The sequence below is a fragment of the Stomoxys calcitrans genome, chromosome 5, assembly GCF_963082655.1.
Source record: "Stomoxys calcitrans chromosome 5, idStoCalc2.1, whole genome shotgun sequence".
In the NCBI taxonomy this organism is placed as follows: Eukaryota; Metazoa; Arthropoda; class Insecta; order Diptera; family Muscidae; genus Stomoxys; species Stomoxys calcitrans.
Window position 1 is genome coordinate 160,406,100 of NC_081556.1, and position 18,520 is coordinate 160,424,619.

General features: G+C 37.9%; 1 protein-coding gene across 2 annotated transcripts in view; it reads left to right on the forward strand.

Annotated features, from left to right (window-relative positions):
* LOC106092255 (uncharacterized) overlaps nt 1–13,226 on the forward strand; it is a 32,444-nt gene extending 19,218 nt beyond the window's left edge. The window contains exons 4-11 of one of the 2 annotated variants that reach the window (XM_013259054.2): nt 32–395; nt 483–678; nt 1,906–2,188; nt 2,254–2,488; nt 2,878–3,071; nt 3,351–3,653; nt 3,808–3,963; nt 10,987–13,226. In XM_013259054.2, the coding sequence (XP_013114508.2) occupies nt 32–395; nt 483–678; nt 1,906–2,188; nt 2,254–2,488; nt 2,878–3,071; nt 3,351–3,653; nt 3,808–3,963; nt 10,987–12,953 (3,698 nt within the window). In that variant the 3' untranslated portion in view covers nt 12,954–13,226. The remainder of the gene's footprint in view (nt 1–31; nt 396–482; nt 679–1,905; nt 2,189–2,253; nt 2,489–2,877; nt 3,072–3,350; nt 3,654–3,807; nt 3,964–10,986) is intronic. The other variant, XM_013259057.2, reaches the window with a different exon arrangement.
* The last annotated feature ends 5,294 nt before the right edge of the window (nt 13,227–18,520 follow it).

The following is an 18,520-nucleotide window of genomic DNA, read 5'->3' on the forward strand; positions in this document are numbered from 1 at the left end:
TATTTATTTGGCATGAACTTTTAAATTGCAGAATGCGAGCATCTCATACGTAATATGTTGGTAGTGGAACCCGAAAGACGCTACAGCATCAAGCAAGTGATGAAGCATCGCTGGGTTAGCGAATGGATAGCAGAAGCTGAAAGGGGATCATGTCAAACGACAAACATCGCTTCAGAGGCATCATTGGAAAATCAACCTACTGCAGTACCAAATTTAGATTCAGTCGTCGTTTCGCATATGCTGCAGTTATCCGGACTAACGGCAGACAAAATAGCTCAATCAGTGCATGAAAACCGGTTTGATAATATATATGCAATTTACTATTTACTGTATGATAAACTTCAGCAAAAACGTAGGGAAACTCAGAGAATTCAACATCATGCGAATAGGGCTAGGTAAATAAATGTCTATTAAGCAATACGCCATAATATATGACAGACAGAAAATTAACAGTATACAATATTTTTACATTATCGTTTCAGGTCTCGTACGAGTATAACCACGGGCATTGTAGATCGTTCTGAGCCATTACAAGCTGATTCAATAGATCGTTTAAGCCCACTGGTCAACACCAATTCTGCCCAAACGGGAGCAGAGTACCAATGGACTGACATATATGTTGAATTGGAGAAGTTTAGTAGCGACATAGAATTGGAATGTTTACAAGGACAAAATGAGGTATGTCATTTATAGACGTTCATTTTTTTTGGTCCCATTTAGTTTATAAAACCACATAGTACAGATCTGCGAAGTTCGCGTATCACGAAAGTCTTAAAAAATGAATTAAACTTAAGGGTTTTAATTTTTCCAAATAGACTATATCACTTCAAATATGGATATAGAACGCATATCCATATCTTTGGAGTCCCATAACTCTAAATTTTCTTATTGGCCTGGAGTGCTGGGGGCCCAAGATGAATTCCAATTTGCTCATATACTTTCCAGTGAGATTTCTTGCACGAGTGCTGTCCGAATCATGTTTTAGCTCAATTACAAGGGACCTTTTCAAATAGCAAAGCCCAAATGATACCTTTTAATAGAGAAATTTGATATAACAGAATAACTCTCCAATGTCGGCATCATTATTGAAGGCCGAAATTTTTTTTCTAGGTTTTTGTCTGGATTGAGCCTCTGAGCCACTGGGGCCTCCTTAAATTCGTTATGTTTGGAAACAGCATTTAGTTGTAATTTAACTTTAATACGAATTTTGCATGATCTGAGAACTTATGTCAAAATATTGCATACGACGCCGATATTCTCACCAACGCAGACTGGTCCACAAATTTTACCAAGCATCTTTCTCTCAAACACTCCAAGTACTTACTTTACTTTAATATCTCTCTAGATTAAATTGTTTCAGTACCAAATTTAAAGATGATTGTATGCGATTTCCTGTCCCTCAATGGAATGTTCATGGGCAAATTTACAATTTGTATGTGAATTGCGATTTGTACTTTGATAACAAATCAACAAGGGCATGGCTCAGAAAGTCTTTCTCTGTTGTTACAAATAAAAGTAAGGCAAATGCAAATTTGTCCAATAAACATTCCATTCTCACATAACAATGAGTTCTGTCCCTTTTAAAAATAAATAAATGTAAAAAGTTATAATACCCTGTATCACAATAGTGGTGTAGGGTATGAGAAGAGACCTGAGAATTTTAGAAACCCCTCAAAATAATAATTCATACAAAAAAGATTAGAGAGTAGACTTCGAATATATAAATTGAACACATGAGCGATGTTCATTAGCTGCGGTCTGACCAGCACTTCTCCAATTATATTAAAGTAAAAAAGTCTGATACATGGATACCAGTTAAGAGACCGATATTTTCTTCGCTTCGTGAAAATGATTTTAATTTTCCTAATTTCACTAATTAGTTTTTCCATTTGTTACTTTTTATAGACCAACAATCAAAATCAGTTCTATACTAATGCTGTATCAAATCAAGGAAACGGAAATGGTAACACAAGAAGGCATACAGTCGGACCTGGCGACGTTGCCCATGAGCAAGCACTCCAAGATCCAAACGTTGTGGCTTTGAATTTCAAATATGAACCATTAAAAAGCCAAGCGAATGCATATCCATATCCTCCAATCAATCTACCAATGTTACAAAATCAACCATTACATTGTCTCACTATAAAAGATCAGCATTTGTTGAAACCTCCTCTCGTAATGGGTGCAAGTAAGTATATGTTTATATTTAATTTATTGATTTGATTTATTTATTAAATTTTTCTAAAATTTAAGCCGGTTCCTTCAACCGCCGAGCTTCAGACGGAGGAGCTAACTTACCCTACTCTTTTACTACGGTACAACAATCGTCATCAATGGAAAATCACAATAAAGCAAACGATGCATTTGGCATAAGTCCCACAGCAACAGTAAACAGTGAATTAATTACCGCCAGTGTAAATATGCGTATTTCTTCGGATAACACCAAATCTAATATTAACCAAGAAGAAGCACCGGAAGAAATTCAGAGGTTGGTATTGGTATTGGATAATACCAGGATTCAAACCTAACTGCCGAAACCATAAAGATTTTATCACTAGATTCGCTCGGTCGGGCATCGAACGAATGGATGGGGAAAATGCTCCTCGTTTTTGGCAGTAACTTTTAATTATAGCCTGTTTGTCGATGTCGAAAAAGAAGTCCAGGCGAAGGAACGACAATCTTTTTCATCTAGGTTCGTCGAATAGACATCTTTTGGTATTTACTTTCGATAAATCTATCCACACAGCACTCTTGAGTCGCACGAAAAATTCGTTTCGAAATAGACAAACAGGCTTTAAACATTTAGTTTCTTTTATGAAACCATTCGCAAGTTCGAATACTTCTGACAATATAGATAATTATTCTTTATTCTTTAAGATACATGCAAATGCGAGGTAAACGCCATACTGTGGGTTGTACGGAAGATCTTTCCATTGGCCACCATTCCACAGAGCAGGCTGGCAATAATACAAAACCTCAAATTTCGGTGGGTATTTCCAACACCCAAGGTGTTAATACTGGTATGCGCACAAGACGCACGGGCCTCTTGACAGTTACCGAAAGACCTCCAGGTAAGTGGATATTTCTTAGTCATTGTGGGTTATTGCACGATGATAGGAGCTGTAATCGTATTCTTTTTTTGTATTATTTATTTAATTTAATTTTACTTATCATTTGTTTTCGTTTTATGTTGTGTCTTATGAAACGGCTTTAATTATTATTTTTACGATGAATCGCTTGGCTATTTAAAAAAAACTCAATACTGTCGAATATTTCGTTATTGATGCACCCTTCGACGATTTGATTAAAAAATATGTTTCGCACCAAATTACCGTCTTTCTATAACCAAGTAATAAGTCCTGAACTGATTCGCGAGGTCGAGACCCGCATGAATCGAAATTATTTACCACCAGCCCTTAAAATGCAAAACAATTATTCGGCTGGTTTCAGTCTGTCACCTCCTAACGTTGCGAGTACTTCCTATAGTAACCCCAACAATAATTCTAACTACTCAGTCGTTGGAGCATCGCCACACGGCAGTACATCAGCAATCACTTTAAGTTCTGCTGCAGCTGCTAATTCTGCCGCTGCTTCATATAATAGTCGACGTTTTTACGGTAAATCTAGTAAATTACCCCCCGTACAAGAAGTTGGTAAGTTTTTATGATTTGCTTAATTTCTTATGGTTGTTTTTTATTTGCGCTTCCTAACAATTTCGTTCTTTGGCGGCGATGCAAAGAAATAAAATGACTTTCCACAGCAATGCTCATGATTGTTAATTGTTTGTAATACGGTCTTGTTTATTAGGTCGTTACAGTCCAGTGCGTCGTGCTTCTGAGGGTTCTAAGGCGCAATTTCAAGGTCCTCTGCAAGAATGTCAGTACCTGCAAAAAGGTATCGCTCAACGTAATTTTTTAGTTGCTCCCAGTCCACCTCTTTTGGAGAACTCAATCAGTTTACCAGGTAAGTCTTTTATTTATCGTTTCTCGCGAAACAGCTTAAGCAAGAATACTATATGTTTGGGGCACATAGGAAAATATACGGAAACGCTAACAATTTTCATCAGACAAATAAACCAATTTGCGAATGCGAATATATTTTGGATGCAACGCCAAATTAATTGTTGGTGTTTTTTGTTTTAGCTTACTGACCTTAGATTTTCCAAGCTAAAAAAACATCAAGAATTATAAATTTTTAATCCCCACATTTTATCACTTTTTTGTGACTATCGTCAGGGTATCAAGTAATAAATTAAAATCGAAATAGTTTATCGGTGAATTAATATCCACGCTATAATTAAATGCCCAAATTCCAGGGTATTAATTGTTGATATCCACACTATAAATTAAACAATATCTTAACATCGATTGAATAGTATCCACAAATAAAAGAAATAAAACCACTTTACTGTATATAAAAGATCAACTTCCACGATTAAAAAATCTACATCAAACTATAGCCTCACGGCCAGAAAAACGAAATTACAGTTATGTGTAACTGTAACAACACTAAACGAATGCAATAACAAAGGGAATAAGTTGACATCCTCAATGCCAAGTATTGCCAAAAATTAAAAAAAAATTGTATGTCGGCTGATCGCTTGGCCTAACCTTATTCAGTGAATCCTGGTTGGCACCAAAGAAAAATAACAAGGTGTAGAATTTTGTTGGAATTTATTGGGAATACAGATTAAAAGAGGACATGTTTTGGTTCTATGGCTCACCAAGAAATCTATGACAGATATTTAGATAAAATACTTATTCACAAAACGTTATGAAGCCTTAAAAAAGGTTACTTTGACACTTCTATTTACTTAAACGAGAGTTTAGATAGGTAAGCCAAATAACAGCCAAATGTGTACAGAGTTGTATTTTTGCAACGCGACGCTCAAAAACAAAACAAAGCTACACGGCCTTAGATCCAATCACGTGCCATAGCACACCTCAAGAAGAAAATCCGCGCCGCCATTGCCAACATACCGATAGATATGCTGCAAAGAGTGGACATAATTTTTAATAAATGGACTTAATCAGTGTATGCACAAAAAAAAACAACAAAAATCTACTCCCAACGCAACTACCTTGAGTAGCAAATGCCGTAAATTTAAATGTCAAATTGGTTTTAGAAATAAATTTTGTTTTACAACTTATCTTTTACAAATGTCTTTTATATTTGTATTTACATAATTATAACACTGTTTTATTGCTTATGTGTAGAATATCGGATCAAATAGAACATAGAGAACAACAAGACAAGATCATTGCAAGATCTGCAAGATCATTGGAAGTCGTAACAAACCACAAAGTGTAAAATGGGATAATAATTGCAGCTTCTAGGTGCTTTAGAGGCCAAGTCGAAGGACCAATTGAACCAATATGAGCCATTTTTTTTCGTTCTAACTCTAACGTGATTTCGACTGACGGACGACAGGACACCGCTAGGTCGACTTAGAACGCTAAAACGAACAAGATATGTATATACACATGGCGTCGCAGATTAATATTTCGATGTCTTACAAACGGAATGACTAGATAAGTATACCTCCATCCTATGGTGGTGGGTATACTTATTTTTAAGTCCATTTATGCTGCTTTTATGGTCTTAAAACCCTAAATTTGGCAGATCGGTCTATATGTCCGGGCTAGGATGTCAACAAAATCGGATGATAAATGAGCCTTTTATGGGTTCAAGACCCTAAATCAAGACAGCTATATCCAAATATGGTTCGATTTGGCCTATTCAAAAACTTAACCTGATTATGGGAAAAATATGGATTTGTGCCAAATTTCAGCTCAATATCTCAATTTTTAAATGTTGTAACGGTATATCAACGGACGGACACACAGACGCACGGACATCGTTAAATCATCATAGAATTCTACGACGATCATATATATATGTGATGGGTTTAAAATATATGCTTCATGTCTATAATTCAATGCACTTTCCTAATTTCCTTTGTGTACATGTAGTAGCATAAACATGCCACAATATTTTCTGTTGCCAATCGTAATGAGCAAAAAATTCAATTGCAACAACGGTTAATCAAATGCGTTGCTTTAATCAACTTTACACGTAAAAAATCAATTATTAATAATTTCTGTAAAAAATCGAAAAACCCGACTTTTTGGTACGATGCCAAAAGACGATTTTTTGATTTAAAAAATGAAAAAGTCGACTTTTGCATTTCACTTTAGATTCCTAGGGTATGCCTCTTTGAGACGAATATTGAATCATATTGGAGTATCATTCTTTGAACGCAGTAAGGAAAGTAAACCACCAACTGCCAATATCTATATTAAAAAATAACGTTTAGCATCAGCAACACACATAATAGCCAAGACCTGTTATCCAGCTACCTTTGGTTGCCAAAGTGTAACCTTTAAATGTGTCTGATTTAGCTGGAACGAGTGAATATTATATACATATATAATCACAATATAATATCGAATATCGTGGTTACTATTTTCCTCATAGATTTTAGTACCTCTTCTCCGGTTATCATAATCTTCAATTTTTTATTTTTCGTTTTGACAATTGTTCGGGCGAAAAGTTGAACTTTATACTAGGCTTTAGTGGGTGAGTGTATGAACTTTTTGGGTTGTTTAATTTGACAAGCTGTCGTATTCGTTATTTTATGGATATTTAAAACGTACTTCCCCCAAATACATTGATCCTAATCAAATGTCAACGAAACAAAAAATTATGAATTTTACTTATAAACAATTTTGTATAGTAGGTTATAATTGTAATTGTATCTTAAATAGCATACAACAAGTTTCATCTGCAATCGGCAATAAATTGTAGAAGGTGGTACGGAAAAGCCGCTTAGTTAGCAATTGTTCCATACAAAATAAGCGAGAAAATTCGCTCCTCTAGTCGTTTGTTGTCAGCACTTAAGACGGACAAAGAATCCTTGTCGATAACATAAAAGACAATTTGTTATCAGAAGTAATCTATGCAGTGACAGTTTAGACTAGAGGTGTGCACGTGAGTTGTCGTGTCACGTGTGAGCTCATAATTTTCAGTAATGGATATTCCTGAGAGAAGTATCCCCTGTTCCTTAATGGAATTTGCATGAGAAATTTAGTGGTTTAGTATTCCATCATTAACCGATTTTAGACCACTACCCCTTCTTGTGGTGTAATCGCTTTCAAACTTTATGTATGAAGCTTTCTGTTCCCTTTTAAATAAAAGGTACACTCGGCGTTTTTACGTAGTACAGTTCCCGAGAAATCGGGGTTGGAAAAAAAGATAGGACAGACACTAAATTAAATATCAAAAATAAAATTTAATAAATGTATATTCATTTTATTTTTAGTTTTTCCGCGCTTCTAGTGGACTTCGAAATGTTCTAAAATTAATAATATTTCTTTTTTATCATCAAAATATAAAGGTTTTAAAAAGGTTAAAGGTAATTTTTTACATTTTCTCCGAAAAAAAATTCCTTGGCTTACGAAAAATTATAATAAAAATACAGCAGATAACTTTTTGAAAAAATTATTATTTTTTTCTATATTATTCTGCAGAGTCGGAGCAATCCGTAAAAACTGTTTTTTTATCGATAAAAGTTAGTAACATACAGCCAATACATACATGTAAATGGTCTCCAAGTCACAGATGCGAACACGCAACATCAGTCTAAAATGGGTTAAGCGTTCTACATTTCTTGTATTTCTGCTTAGTAAGCCGTATTTCATGTATTTCATATGGTGCTGGGTGCAAAATAAAGCAGCACATTGACGTGAGAAAGTTTTCTGTTAAACATTGTGCCGAATCGCTCTGAAATAGGTTTACATGAAAGATTTCCTAGAATAAAACTGTCAAATAAATCTATTTTAAGGCTTCATTAAGTTTTGTGAATACTACCGCTATTTTATGAATTCTCTGTGCATTTTTTCCAAATTTATTGTTAATAGTATAGGTTTAGGCAGAATGGGTAGCCCCCACCACGAAAAGGTGAGTTCCCTTGGTGGTCATTCTGACCTGTGGTGAAAAGGAAATGAGAAAGTGAGATATATGTGAAAATATACATACGAAGAATTTAAAAGAATAGAGTACGAGCTAAGCACCAATACGGCGCCATCGTATCCACTAATCCATGTTAGCACGATGTCGTGAAACTGGAGTCTTCAGGAATTCCACACGCTCCGCCATGCACTTCGACCTTACTGTACTAGAACCCTCGGCCTTGAGGGCCACATAATATACTGATTTCCAAAACTTTAAATTCCTTCCCAGAATTTGTTTTGGGGCTATCGTTATGACACAGAGCACTGCCTGAAAGAACATACACTCGTCCGGCGCCTCACCGACATACCGATGTTGTGTGTATCGAAGTATATCCCCAATCCAGTCCCTGTCTTCATCAATAAATACCTAGGCAACATTTTCTTCAAACACAGGATTGGGTTTACATTCCTCCCTCCCGGGAAAGCGAATCCCGTGATTATCCCTCTCTGTCCGAGTAAACATGGTATATTACAGCACCTATACCGTGAGAAGATGCGTTGGCTGCTACGTGTATGGGAAGTTCCGGATTATAGTGGATCAGCAAAAGATCTGATGTCAGTATAATGTTAGAATTCCTCCAAACAATTTTGGCATTGTGACGTCTACTGGAACGCTTGATCCTTTTTTAGAAGATCATCAAGAGGTCTTCTAAGCTTTCTCATATTGATGACGTATTTTCCATAATGGTTTATGGAGCCTAGTGGCGATTTTGCTTCGGATATGTTTTGTGGTACTTTCAAATCCTGGATGGCGCGGATCTTGTCCGGATCTGGCCGTATGCCGTTATCACCAATGACTGGTCCAAGTACTTGATAGTCGATTAAAAAATTGCCATTTTTCGAATTTGAGTCGAAAGCCATTCTGTTGTTATCTCTGGAAAAGAAGATCTAAATTGCGTTTGTGTTCACATTTACATGCCAGGATGATATCTGGATCCTGGGATGCCGTTACATAACTGATCCGTTATGCGTTGGAAAGCGCCAGGAGCAGAGTTCACTCCTGGTGTGAGCCGATTGAAGCGATAAAGATCCTTGTGAGTATTGATGGTGAGGAGGTCTTTCCGGATAGCTAAAAGTGATGCAGTCATGACATTCTGCAAAAATTTCTTCGAGTGTTGGCAGAGGGTACTGATTTGGCACGATTATGCTGTTTAAGCTCGTTGAATAATCGGCGCAAGTGCGACTTTTCCGTTTCTTCTGCTTACCGCAATGGGCGCTGCGTACCGCGAAGAGTCGATGGGTGTTAATGCCTGCATTCGGAAGTATATCCAATTCGTAATCCATGTCCATTCTTAGTACAAATCGCTTAGGGCTGTAAACCTCTTTGGAATTCCCGAGAAGTTGGATACGAACATTGGTTGTTATGAACAGTCCCAGTTTGCTGTTGTAATGTCTTTAAAAAATGTAAATGTACAAATGGAAAATGTACAGCGGCACCATGCAAAGATTGGTGTGGCACATAGATGAATTGATTCGATCCAGTCTATGCACATGTTGTTTAGATTATCAATATCGGAAAAGTAGCAATGCAGCGAGTGTGAATTGCCTGCGTATGAGACATCACATTTAAATTTCGCTTAAATATTGATGCTGCTTGTATTAGCGTCAGTAGCGATGTCGTCTGTCTCATGAGCTGTTGGGCTGCTAATACTTTCATAGGTGGTTCGCGATATTGTCGAAATATCGGACGTTGTGTAAATTTAAGTCGGACTGTGTTCCCATTAATGGCGAAGTCGATATATTTGCGCAATTCCTGCCTTTTTTCTGTTCAGTAGTAATCTTTCCATTTACCGTTTTTCGCACAAAAGTTTTCCTTGTGAACGACTTGGTTACACTTTGTGCATTTGGGTTTTTGAAAAGGGCAAAACTTTGTGTAGTGGAGCTCTCCACGCAGCTAACAGGGTGTTTTCGGAATTCTGGAAGACTTGCCTTTCATTGACGTTTTGTGTATTGCGCATACAGCTTTAGATTGTTGTGCTATAAGTGTATTGTCTGTTTTGATATACAGAAGTCGTTGTGTGTCATCTCAAAGGTTTTCGAGAGTGGTGTTTTCTTTGGCTTCGTCCAAAAGTTTTAACAACCTTAGCCATATGTCATTGTCTCTGCTGGATTTGAGACCGCAGACGAATATGAGGCACTTGAACTGGTCAAATTGCATTTCGCGGATGCGAAAAAGTTCACATTGCAGATTTACTTTGCCCGCATACTCCTTTATATCTTCTCTGTCAGTTTTCGACAATTGTTAACACTTGTAGCGTTGCCACACTTCTGTTTCCACTTTGCCAAACAGTTTGTTTAATTTCTCAATAGTGTCTTTTAAGATCATCTCGGCTGACTTCTTAGCCAAAATGTAGTTCCCGAACCTTTCGTGGACCTGGTTGGACATTTTCCTCCACAAAAGAGCTGCCTTGTCGTGGTCCTTGAGACTGACTGCTTTCTTTTCAAAGACGTGGACGTACCTGTTGTACCATGGTTGAAAGATTAAAGAGCTTTCCGGTTCGTAAACAAAATCTGTCATGGAATTTGCTAACGATTCCATTAAAACTGCTTTTGATGTCCCTGGTGCGCACTTTTAATGTTTTCTGGTGTGATCACCTCTTCTGGGCGAGCAGGATGTGGTGCTACGTCTATATCCATGCGGCCACGTTTGAAGTCGGCAAAGCAATTAATTCTCAACCGTTTGACTCATCGGAGCCAAAATTAGAATAACATTTATCAAGCCATCTTGGCTTGAATAGTTTTCCCCCATCAGAAATCAATGATAAATCAAGAGACGAAGTTGCTTTGATTCTATTGTTTTGAAGTTAGAACTTCCTAATCTTATTATAGATTTGGTGTTTGTGGCGTAATGTATATATTATCCTATACACTATTCAGCCCATTTGTTATAACTAGTTTATTGTTGTTTTATTCGAAATTTGAATTTTTATATAATATTTTTGTTGTTTATTTTGAATATTTTGGTGTATTTCAGGTTCCCCTATACATGGAAAAGCATCTGGTTGTAGCGCTATTAGGCGCACTACAGCTCTCACGTCTTCAGCTGTTCACGACATAGAAATACCAGCAGAAGCTCTGACATCTGTTGTGCCCATATTAGATCAATTAGTGAAAGAACAACGCATTAGCGTCGAATTGGCTAACAAAATTATATCCACGAGGCAAGTACACATGGATATGGCGATGCAGTTGGGTTTGGCAGCACATGGGGGGCATGCGGATAGTTTTGGATTACACATGCAACAGCAAAATTCACACTCGTTATCTACTTCTACAAATAGCGCTAATGCCCAATTGGGTGAAATATTAAACGAGAATGAGTTAGTGATGGCCACTAGCAGCCCGTTACTTCAACAAAAAGGTGCTTCGCAGTTTTATCATACTCCAGGAATAAATCATGGCAACATTGTAGGAACATTACATTCTAAGTCAACGTTAGCTTCCAGTTATGCGCCACAGTTTCAGATTAGCATGAAAAATACTGGTTGTCACTCTGGTGGAAGTTCTGGTTGTCAGTCTCCGGTTTACAATAGCTATAGCGGTTCTTCTTCACCCAATGCTTGTTTGGCTGGAGGGGCAGTATTTTGCGGAGGAAGTAATGGCGGCGGCGGTTCATCTCCCTTGCACCAAATAACAAAGGGCATTTCATACCTAACAACTGGAGGTGGTGGTTCCATTACAAGGGGTACATCAGCAGCATGCGAAATAGCTGCTACTATTCAACCTTTAGATTTATCTATGGACATATCAACTCCCGAAGACCCGGAAACACCTATCGGATCATTGACGTGTCAAAACTGGTTCTTGCCTCCTTCGTCGTACTACGATTTAAAACCGCTGAATTTATCGCCGGCGCAACCTGTAAGGGTAGTAACAACACCACCAACGTCGCCAAATCTCTGCATAATACAGGAAGAAAACCCTCCAGTCCAGATGACACATACAATAAGTACGGGGACACCATACAGCGGTTGCACAGGCGGAATTACACCAACACCTTCATTGGGAATTCTACCACCCAGTGAAGATTTAACGTCACCAGGTCAACAGCCCTCACATCCTCAGATTTGTCTGACCGATGTTCAGGGTAGCGAAATAACATTGGTAGCACAGTCTTCTGAGACAGTTCTGAATCCTGACAGTGATTGCGATTCAGTGGAACAACATGTTATCCCATTGATGTCTCTTCAGGGGTTAATGATTACTGAACCAGCAAATGACCAACCATCAATAACACGAGGAATCTCTGGTAAAAATCCAAGCTTAGAAACCGAACCTAGTTTTGGGAGTACTGCAGTGCCACACACGGGTTCAATGGAATGCACTGACAGAAGAGGCAGTGACAAATCTTTGGGCTTCTCCGATGATTCGCTGAGTAATGACTCCAACAACTTATCGCCCAGCCAAGAACCATCTGCCTCATCCGGCTTCAAATCGGATTCACATTCTGAAGTTGGAGACCACACTGAAGGACATCTAACACCTGATTCGATGTGTGAATCACGTCGAATGTCCGAAGAAATGTACTACGAGTTAACTTTACCCTACGAATGCTCCAATTTGAACCCCACACGAATACTTGAAATGGTTAAACAAACAATCGATTCTACAATGCCACCAAAGGGCTTTGTATTACACACCGCAGATAATTCTTCTTCAATGCCAATTTCGTCTACTTCTGCTTCAAACTGGACGCAATCCGGATTAGAGTCGTCCAGCCTAAATTCTATGGATCTCTCTACTCCATATAATGCCGCTAATTTAAGTCTAGAGTACTCTGGTGGTTTACAAATCGAGGTTCAAGTCTGTGAAGGTCGCACCGGTAGTCAAAGCTTAAGCAAAGGAATTAAATTGAGACGAATTTCTGGCGACCAATTTGAGTATGGAAAATTGTGTCAACAACTAATAAACCAACTTAGCATGCAACAAGTAGCGGGATAAATGAAATGCATATCAATTGCGGCCTCTGAGAGCAACTGTTGGAACATGTCACTCATTAAATAAAGTGGCAATAACAGCAAATCAATTAAAAAAAACATGCCATTAATATCATGCTTAAGCGGTTATATATTTTATGATATGGAACTGGGACATTCGACAGTTTATCTCTCTTTGGTTTAGCATGTAATCCAGGAGTAATTTAATGCCCAGCTTAGCATTTGCATTTCTTCGAATAAAGTGCAATAAAGTTTTCATGTAAACATAATGTTTTTAGCAGAGTCGTGAATTCTAATAACCATCATACGACGTGCATCAAAGCAAAAATGTTGCACAATCCAACCATTTCAATGTTCTCGGATGCATGAAAATAATTTTATTTGGACAGCTGATAGTTCTCCTTTGAAAGTGAAGATTCCTTAATTAAGTCCTATTTCAAGAAAGTAATTAAGGATTTGTATATTTTAAGGTTTTCTTTTTTTGTCTTTGCGTTTTAATACTTTGTGTTGTGTGTTTTCCATAGTCTGTGCGGGATTATCACAAAGTTAAAGTACTGGGGAATGCTCTTTGCCACTTTTTTTCTTCTTCCTTAGGCGAAAAGTAATAAAATAGGATTTGAAGTTAGTGCGAAATTATTGGGATCTCTTGGGTGACATCTGAGAGGGGACACAGACCACAGGTCAAATAGATCCAAATGGATTTTCGACAATTATTACAAAAATCGTCAATGCTAGGACATTTGGCTTGAATATTTGAATAATACAAAATTTCCATAAAAACACCTGCACAAAATTTAATAAAGTCTTAAGCTGGGTTTATTTAACAGTTCTGTCAAATAAACCTATTTCAAATCTACATTAGGTGTTGTGAATACCGGTGTACACTCTTGGCTATCAAATTAATCTGCTAACGTCGAAATAGACTTGTAACAAATTGTAGTTTATTTCTTGTATTTTAGAGAAGTGTTGCCGTTTAAAAAATTACCAGAAAGACCGATTACTTTTAACTATGGACAAATTTCAAATTGTTTCAAGAATAGTAGAATAAAAGTTCAATTTTAAACTATTTTTGAACTCACTAAAATTTGTAAGTAAATAAGGAAAGAAAGACATTTTTCATAAATGACATATTGCACATGGGATAAAGACTATATTATAAGGAGAAAAATTTTGATTATATGTATATACATTTACATACATACATATTATTCTCAAGATCACTTGAGGCCAATATTGTTGTTTTTCCCTGATTTATTGGTAAAATTTCTTTCAATTTATGTGTAACATACATAAATAGTAGTTACGTTGTATGTACATATGTATATGAAATTCATAGATTTAAGTTTTATTGTTGTCCTTAAATATACCTACATATATGTATGAATACGAATAATACCACAATGTTAATATTGTAACTTTAGCATTTGTGCTAAATGAGAATAAATCTTTAAAATTCCAGTTCTGTAAGTAAACCAAAATTTAGTTAAAAATGCACAAATATATCAAAATGAACCAATTCAAGCTAATTGGTAGAAGCAATTGTATTTAAGTCGCAATTTTTACATTCCAAGCAAACTTCAAGTTTCAAAAAATAAAAAAAAACTCATTAATTAGATAAATTGATTGATAGCAAGCAGCCTTCACATTGTATCCACATACTTATATACGTTTTATTATATATTGTTATTGTTATGTCATATTTTTATTTCGCAGTATTCATAATTTGTCATTCTGCTCTTGGATTAATTTTAATAAGGAATTTCGGTGTATTCTTCACAACACTCCGACGTTTATCAAGTTTCATTTTAGCAAAATTATATGAGATAGGAATAGTTATATACAATGTAAGTTTATCAAGACTGCTGTGATTAAAATGAATTCATGTTCTATTCAAATTTATTTATCTTGTAAAGCCTATATTAATAATAATAATAATAATAATAATAACAGAAAAAATATATATCAAATTTGTCTTTAAGTTATGTCGCAAATTGCCCTAGACGGCTGTATAAAATAATCGGCCAGCAGTTTTTTCACTGCCTTTTTTTAAGCATATTTACCATTTTGGGTTTTCTGCTGGCAAAATAAAAAGTTGTATCAAATGCGAGTTTCGCATTTAAAGTACCGCGAACATTTAATTTCTTAGGTAATTGTTCATTCATTGCTCAATATCTAGTTTGCACCAATCTCATCTACCACGCCAGTTTGAAACAAAACGCAGAATAATTTTGGCTAACCGATGGTACTTTCAAGAAGTTCATCGACAAACTACCTCTCGACAGACAAAAATTATACTTTACAAGACACTGATACTAACTGTGTTTTATGGTTCCAAAGCATGGGGTTGTACTTAGATACTTTGCAAGACACTGATACAACCAGGGTTTGAATTGCTGACCTCAAAATGGATGTTATTGAAAAATGTTAAGCAATTCAAACCCTGTTTTATATGGTTCCAAAGCGTGGAGTTGTGCTTAGAGTTTTGATCGATGGAGAAAATCGGTATCGTATGACCCACGAAATGTATGGGCTGTATAGTATGACAACGTTATCAATCCCATGGCAGCCGGTTCTGTGTATCGGATTGACGCAATGGAACTATTCAACGACCAGGGGCTGTCGTCTCAGTGTACGTGTTTGTCATTTTTTCGAGAGAAGCGCATATCGGAGTGCTTTCTCCTCACGCTTCTGGTACGTGACGGGATTGAAGAGAACCCCGTACCCTGGTTCTGCTCGGTTTGCCCGAACCGCCTCTATTATCGAATGGTGTCGGTGGGGAGTAACCGATGTATGGTATGGGTGCATTATCAATCTTGCTCTGACCTTACGTTACTACGGGAGTAAATTCTCACTGAATATGTTGCAAGGTGCTGTGGGAACGTAAACATCAGTTGGTCAAATGCATCGTCGGGCTATGTGACCCCTCCCACTTCTACCGGAAGGCAATATACTCACAGCAACACCCCAGTGAGGATGCCCTCACTAGGATTATCAGGGTGTGCAGGAGCTCACCATACATTTTCATTGCATCCCCTGGTAACCTGAGTGAGGTGTCTAGGCAAGTCGTCATATCTTTGGGATCAGACCTCCTTCCCATAATACGCACGATCGACAGACCACCCGACTTCATAACCCCATAGACGTTTATGACACAACGAGCTGAATCTGGAAATAAGCAGGATAGTCAACGAACGTAAGCGGAATTTGTGGCTGGAACATTTACGCACCGTATCACAGAGGTTATCATGGCCGCCTATGACGCTGAACGGCTGTGTTCGAATCCTGGTGAGACCAACAGAAAAACTTTTCAGCGGTGGTTTTCCCCTCCTAAAGCTGGCAACATTTGTGAGGTACTATGCCATGTAAAAACTTCTCTCCAAGGAGGTGTCGCACTGCTTACCATTGAGCTTAAACTTGAATCGGACTGCACTCATTGATATGTGAGAAGTTTGCCCCTGGTCCTTTGTCTAATATAAAGGGTGATTTTTTTGAGGTTAGGATTTTCATGCATTAGTATTTGACAGATCACGTGGGATTTCAGACATGGTGTCAAAGAGAAAGATGCTCAGTATGCTTTGACATTTCATCATGAATAGACTTACTAACGAGCAACGCTTGCAAATCATTGAATTTTATTACCAAAATCAGTGTTCGGTTCGAAATGTGTTCATTCACCGTAACGTTGCGTCCAACAGCATCTTTGAAAAAATACGGTCCAATGATTCCACCAGCGTACAAACCACACCAAACAGTGCATTTTCGGGATGCATGGGCAGTTCTTGAACGGCTTCTGGTTGCTCTTCACTCCAAATGCGGCAATTTTGCTTATTTACGTAGCCATTCAACCAGAAATGAGCCTCATCGCTGAACAAAATTTGTCAAAATTTGAACACATTTCGAACCGAACACTGATTTTGGTAATAAAATTCAATGATTTGCAAGCGTTGCTCGTTAGTAAGTCTATTCATGATGAAATGTCAAAGCATACTGAGCATCTTTCTCTTTGACACCATGTCTGAAATCCCACGTGATCTGTCAAATACTAATGCATGAAAATCCTAACCTCAAAAAAATCACCCTTTACATGGGCAAAATTTGAATTTTTTGTTGTACATTCACGTAGCAGCCGCTCGCTTTATATCACAAGTGCGGTGCAATTTACCGGTACTCGCAGACGAGCGTGATGGGGTTCGTTGCATGGACCCCACTAACCCCAGTAGCTGAATCTGAAAATAAACAGAGTAGTCAACGAACATAAGCGGAATTTGTGCTTGGAACACTGCACTCATTGATATGTGAGAAGTTAGCCCTGTTCCTTAGTGAATGTTCATGGGCAAAATTTGCATTTGCATTTTTACACTTGGAGCAATATGACTTAGGTACCAGTTTAGACAAGCTGGGGTTTACTACAATATTAAGTCACTCTCGAACCCTGGTAGATGGGATGACCGGACCTCAGTCACTTTTGACTACGTAACTGTAACTGATCCGAAGAGATGCACCAGGTTGTTTAACAGTCAATTTATTGTGCATCCCGAGAGTGACAGGGCTAGGAGGAGAGCCATATGTATCCGTGGTCTCCGAGTCGATGGACAGCCATCACAAGTTACCGTGGATGAAATTAGAAATGTGATCCGTTGCACCAAGTCATCCAAGGCGTTGGGCCCCGACGGAATCTCTACACTGATGCTGAAGAATCTGGATCTACCTGGAGTCGAATACCTTACGACTGTCCTCAACCTGTCTCTGAACACTCTTATAGTACCTGATCCCGCTATTGAAGCCTGGAAAGTACCCGAGTAAGGGAGAGTCATACGCTTTAGGGACTACTCTTCCTGAGCCTCTTTGGAAAATGTCCATTCGCCGAGCATCAGTATGGATTTCAAATGGTTTTCGCACAACAACTGCTATGCATGCCATCACCGCACACATTCGCCGTGGCTTCAATTTGCCCAGGCCATGTCACATCCGCCCCCCAGCTACATTGTTCACTACAAATACGCATGAGGTGAATAATGAGCTAAATTTGAAAGGCGATGAAGTAACGATTCCGATCATTCTTCTCACAAGCGACTGCAATTTACGATACAGAAATAGAAACAAGGTCCTCAAATGACTTGCCGGCTGTACCTGGGGTGCTGACAAAGAAACCTTTTTTACAACGTACAAAACAATTGTCCGGTCCGTGGTAAATTATTCAGCGCCAGTATGGGCTCGTCAGCTATATTCCGATCTGTCAGAAGAATGCCGCTTTTCGAACTGTATGCTCAGTTCTCACGTGTACCACCTCTATCAGGAGACATAGATCCTATCAATTTCGAAGACACAACTACTTGCTGTCCAAGCAATACCTTTTGGGCTGTTATCGTCTCAGTGTATAATACGCTGCTACAATAACAAAAACAACATCGCAGAGACCTTTTAAATCGTTATCTTGTGGATACGTAACCACCGCCCAGAAGCTTTAAGTTGGATCTACATGATCTAGAGCGAGTGGGGGCATTTTATCGCCACTCCTATGGGTGACAACCATAAATGACCAACTACGGATGCTGACTGAGGGGAGATTTG